The 5,716-nt window shown below is 34.6% G+C and overlaps 1 protein-coding gene across 3 annotated transcripts in view; it reads left to right on the top strand.

The window, feature by feature from the left end:
- The window catches only part of LOC119840798 (lysophosphatidylcholine acyltransferase), a 47,866-nt gene that overhangs the window by 37,481 nt on the left and 4,669 nt on the right, over positions 1-5,716 (top strand). For all 3 annotated transcript variants that reach the window (XM_038367552.1, XM_038367550.1, XM_038367551.1), the window contains 6 exons: positions 279-391; positions 985-1,139; positions 1,913-2,050; positions 3,441-3,566; positions 3,970-4,120; positions 4,415-4,516. In XM_038367552.1, coding sequence (XP_038223480.1) covers positions 279-391; positions 985-1,139; positions 1,913-2,050; positions 3,441-3,566; positions 3,970-4,120; positions 4,415-4,516 — 785 coding nt within the window. The remainder of the gene's footprint in view (positions 1-278; positions 392-984; positions 1,140-1,912; positions 2,051-3,440; positions 3,567-3,969; positions 4,121-4,414; positions 4,517-5,716) is intronic.

The following is a 5,716-nucleotide window of genomic DNA, read 5'->3' as shown; positions in this document are numbered from 1 at the left end:
GTAATAAATGTTATTTGCAGTTAACAATTTTCTTTTTTCTTTATTACAATATTTATGGCAAGACTAGGTATATATTAACCTTATTACAGTATTGTATGACTGCTCATTGAGTCAGTTGGTATTTATAAAACAGCATATAAACACGTTCAATTAAACGTTAAGAATCTTATAACAGAAAATGCAACATTTCCTCCGAAGTTCAGATGTTAAAATTTTTTTTTTACTAAAAGTAAGGCATAATAAGACGTTATCTTAAATACGAACAAAACGCATTACAGAACTGATAAACTACACTCAGCCTGTGTACGTGTGGCGAGATGACCCGAACTCTAGGCAGAACACCATCAAGGAAATCATTGAGAGGGCTACGTCTAAAGAGGATTGGCCACAGGTATTCTAGTTAAATGATTATTGACGATAACGACGACGGGAAGACAGACTCCTGAAACACAGCGAAAGCTTAGGAGTCTGGGTTTCATGTTGTATGTGATTTATAATTTGTTCAATAAATGATTTTATTTATTTATTGAAAATCATAACCTATTTTTGGGCAGTATTTTTTTTTATACAAAAAATAAACTAGCCCTATTTCTGAGTATAAAGAATTTTTGAAATCGCCGCTCGCCGTAATTCATATCTTCTATAGATAAGGCATAAATAGACAACCAAACAGACGGACAGACGATCTCTTCATTTTTCATTATACAACATATGCAAGATAGATAGATACACACACAGTCGCTTCTCGCGTCTGTCCCTGTGTAGGTATATTTAGATCTTTAAAAGTACACAACGTATTTTGATGCAGTTATTTTAACTAATCGAGTGATTCAGTTATATGTATAAAACATATATTAAACTACTCCGAAATAACTTTTATTCAGCAAATAAAGCAATTTCATTTCAAATTCAATGCGTGCGAAGTCGCGGGTTAAAGCTAGTTTGTTGTAATATCTATCGCTCACACAAACTCCCCGTTCCCAGGTGCTTATATTCCCAGAAGGCACATGCACGAACCGATCGTGCTTGATCACCTTCAAGCCGGGTGGATTCTACCCGGGGGTGCCCGTGCAGCCTGTGGTCATCCGCTATCCAAACGCAAAAGACACAGTCACGTGGACATGGGAGGGGCCCGGCGCGTGAGTACTTTGTCAACATCAGCCCATATATGTTACCACTGCTGGGACACAGGCCTCCTAGGTTCAGGGCATAATTCGTCGGAACTTTTGATTCTGGCAGAGCAGGATTTCAGCAGATTCGGAGCAGTGGTGTTACACATGCGCAGATAAATTGAAAAATCAATATATTTCATGCACGCTCGCCTGGTCTCGAACCCGACTTGTCGATTTTAAGGCCGAGGTCCTCACCACTGAGCTACCACTGCTAATATGATGAGTACTTTATTAACTAACAATTGCCGAACAATTGGGGCATTGGGGCCTTCAAGAAAAGAGAGCATATGTCACTAAAAGGCCGGCAAAGCACATGTAACACCTTAGTGTTACAAGTGTTTATGGGCGGTGGTGACTTAGTTTCTGACAATGAGTAGCTTGAAATATTGATATATATATATATTTTTTTAAGTTATTAGGTTGATGTTTTCCATGGATTGATTCTTACTTTAATTAAAATTACTGAGAATTTATTAGCTATTAGCTTTATTTCAAAATACTGTTTCAATTTACGTAACTGGGTTTTCAGGCGAGTTTTTCAAATGGCGTGGTTTAAGCAAGCACAACCCCAAAAACTCCATGCAAATAACAATTGAAAAAATGCTTTTGAACAAAGTAAAACCAAAAAAATGACACCCATGGTCAATACATATTTAGTTAATGAGAATATTATAATTATATATACATATTTAGTTATCTAAGTGCTCCGATGTCATCCGAAGTCTCAATTCACGTTTCAGACTAAAACTGCTCTGGCTGACGCTCACCCAAGTGCACAGTTCGTGCGAGATCGAATTCCTCCCCGTGTACTACCCGAGCGAGGAAGAGAAGAAGAATCCGAAGCTGTACGCGAGGAACGTTCGAGATGTTATGGCTCAGTGAGTACACACGCTGACGGTTTCGGATTAGAAAGAAAGAAAGAAGAAAGAAAAATCATTTATTTGGCGATATGAAACACAAAAACACAGATGAAATTAAAAAATAATAAAATAAACAACTAAAAGAAAAGTAAATAATAATAGCAAAGAAAAAAAAGTACAACAATAGCGTGTCCCACAGTACCGCCAAAAAGAAACTAGTTCAGCTTTTGCCAGGCGTTGGCCTAGCGCTGGTTTTCAACTAGATCCTAAGTTGTTCCGACTCACGGATGCAAAACGACGCATGTACAAATAATAATAAAAAATAGTGTGTACTTAAAATAAGATAAACATTTATATATATACATACATAAATATCCACATATAGCAATAAATACAAAAATACTTTCACCCACTGTTAAAGTTACTCACACAAACACTTTATTTTCATACATTTTTTGATATTGAAGAGATGAGTTTACAAAAAATCGTTTTGTGTTTGATTTTACGTGAGTATTATACATTTAGAAATTAAAAACTTTTTAACGGATTTTTGACGCGATTTATTTATTATATTATTAACCCGACGTTTCGAACACTACAGCGAGCGTTGAATAAATCGCGCAACTACGCATGAATAAATAAATCGCGTTGGAAATCCGGTAAAAAGTTTTTAGTTTCTAAAAAAAAAATCGTTTGTAAAGTCGTTTTACAGACGATAGTTGAACGTGACAACCGATCGTGCTTCTCTGTCGCTCGTTCCGCGCTCTCGCTTGCACTTCAAGCCTTACATGAAACGCCTCAAAGCGAGGGAACGTATGAGTCTTGTTTTTTCGTGCGTGCAGCCGGCTCTATCGAATTATAAGACGTTGTCACGTCAAAAAGTTGTTTTAGGTTGTTTCTTATCTTATATCTTAAAACGAGCAATTCTTGTGTATATATATATATATATATATATATATATATATATATATAATTGGAAACTCGGAATCGGCTCCAACGATTTTCATGAAATTTAGTATATAGGGGGTTTCGGGGGCGATAAATCGATCTAGCTAAGAATCTTTTTTAGAAAATGTAATATTCGTGTTTTATCGACTTAAACTCACTTTTTTAACAAATAGGAGGCGTTTGAGTAGTCCCAATTTATTATGACTCTTCCTGACATCTATTGGCGAATAATAATACTATTTTTTGGTGAATAAAAAAAAAAAAAAAAATACCGAGCAAGGCACGGTCATCCAGGTACTAAATAAAACACATTAACTTCTGAGTGATAAAGCCGCCCAACAAATTGTACTAATTTTCTTTTTTCTATCTTGTTATTAATATATATTTTTTAAGTTTCTTGTACAATTTTTGTTGAAGTGTAATAAATAAGTAAATTAAATACCTCTTTAAACGTTTTCAGCGCCCTTGGTATACCAGTACTGGATTACACGTACGACGACTGCCGGCTGATTGCTAAAGCGAAGCAACTCGGTATACCATCGGCTGCTTTCATCAGAGAAATCACTGAATTACGTTCTCAACTCAAGTAAGTTGCAAACGTTTTAATCCATAAAATTTTCTAGCTGAACCCCGCGGTTTCACCCGCGTAAGTCCGTATCCCGTAGGAATATCGGGATAAAAAGTTGCCCATATGTTATTCCAGTTGTCCAGCTGTCTACGTACCAAATTTCCTTGCAACCGGTTCAGCAGCTTTTGCGTGAAAGAGCAACAAACACACACACATCCTTACAAACTTTCGCATTTATAAATATCAGATATACTCTGTCCGTATATCAAATTTCATCGAAATCCGTTCAGTCGTTTCACGGTGATTGACGGTCAAACATCCAAACAAACGTTCACATTTATAATATGAGTGTGATCTACTTGCATAAATGGATCTATATTATCAAATTGTTACAAATGACTCATGTATATGGTAACGATAGGCTAGACTGCACCAACCTGGAGATGGAGCTGATCAACGACGAGGGTCTGCAGAGCATGACGCGCTGGCTCGACCTCAAGCAGTTCGCGCTGCGCCTGCGCAGGGGGCAGGTGGACGCGCCACTCACGCGGCTGTACGACATCTTCCTGCAAGTTAGTGCTTATTGTAACTTGAAACGTTTTTAACTTACTGAAACTTTGGGTATATAGGAGATTTTTTAGAAAAAAAGTTCTGAATGGTATAAATATATATAAAAATATAGTGTATTGTAATGCTATAAAACTAAAAGGCTATAAAACGAATCACGCCACTATTTTTTCTTTTTAACCTCATTTTTCTATTCAATAAAAAATCTTATGCATTTGAATGCTATATAACTGTATGACATGTATGTTAATGTTTTATGTATAATGTTTTATTGAAAAAAACTTACTTTAAATTTTCAGAAGCCGATCGGAATGGTCCACTTCCCCGACTATTTGCTTACGGCTGCGTTCATAATACTGCAAAATGCGCCTCTCTCACAGTTCGTCTACTATGCGTTTAAGGTAATTGCTATTATAATATTACTAGCGTTCCGCCCCGGCTTCGCCCGTGGTACATATATAGACTAAAGCCTTCCTCAGCAAATGGGCTATCTAAAACTGAAAGAATATTTCAAATCAAAGTAGTTGAGAAATTTCTTAAATTTCTCATTTATAAAGCATTTCAATGCTATAAAACTAAAAATTAAATCAAAGTAGTTACTGAAATTAGCGCGTTCAAACAAACAAACTCTTCAGCTTTATAATATCAGTATAGATAAATACAAAACATTTTAATGCTATAAAACTAAAAATTAAATAAAAAAACATTTTAGTTTTTTTGCCTTTCACGTCGCAACAGAGCGACTTTATGATATTATTTTTATATATATATATGCATATATATATATATACATAGTGAGAAAATTTTCTTTTGCAAAGTATTACATATTAGTTGATAGCTTTCATAAACAAAGGTTACTTACTCGTTTTCGTTTTTTTTTCAAGCTAATTCTATTATTATTTTTGAAAGGACTTCTTACAATATTTTATTTTAAATTTTAATATTTTATTTTCTTTTGAGTAGTATTCGTTTATCTGTGGATTTATGCTACATCTACTAGCTTTTGCCCGCGGCTTTACGCGCGTTAAATTCGGAGCAAGAGAAGATTTTCTGCTATCTTTGAAATATCTCATTTTAAATTCAGTAACAGTATTTCTCCACTATTTAATCGGTGTTACTATAAATATAAGCGTTCTTTTCGAATCGCTCTATCTATAAAAAAACCCCATCAAAATCTGTTGCGCAATTTTAAATATCTAAGAATAGAGACAGACACAAAGAGGCGGAAAGCGACCTTGTTTTATACTATGTAGTGATGTGAGTCACGATTAGCACATCATACTCAAACTCAAACTCATACATTTATTCATTTAACTACACTTCTTATAAAAGCACTATTTAATCGTTATAATTAACCATCGGTTCGGAAGACAGTTTAGTAATAATACAATCATTATAATTTCTACAGAAAAGAGCCGGCAAAAACTCTGTAGTTATTCTTTTAAAAAAACATAAATTTTACATTTTAATTCTATATAATACTCGTATGTAACACGTACATAACAATGATGCCAATGTTTTTTTTGTCATCTTCCATATATTCATTAATACTATAGTAGGCTCTCTGAACTAATACATTTTTAATATAGTTTTTGAATTTA

This window comes from Zerene cesonia, chromosome 7 (assembly GCF_012273895.1).
Source record: "Zerene cesonia ecotype Mississippi chromosome 7, Zerene_cesonia_1.1, whole genome shotgun sequence".
Classification (NCBI taxonomy): Eukaryota; Metazoa; Arthropoda; class Insecta; order Lepidoptera; family Pieridae; genus Zerene; species Zerene cesonia.
This window is presented reverse-complemented; position numbering and strand designations above follow the sequence as displayed.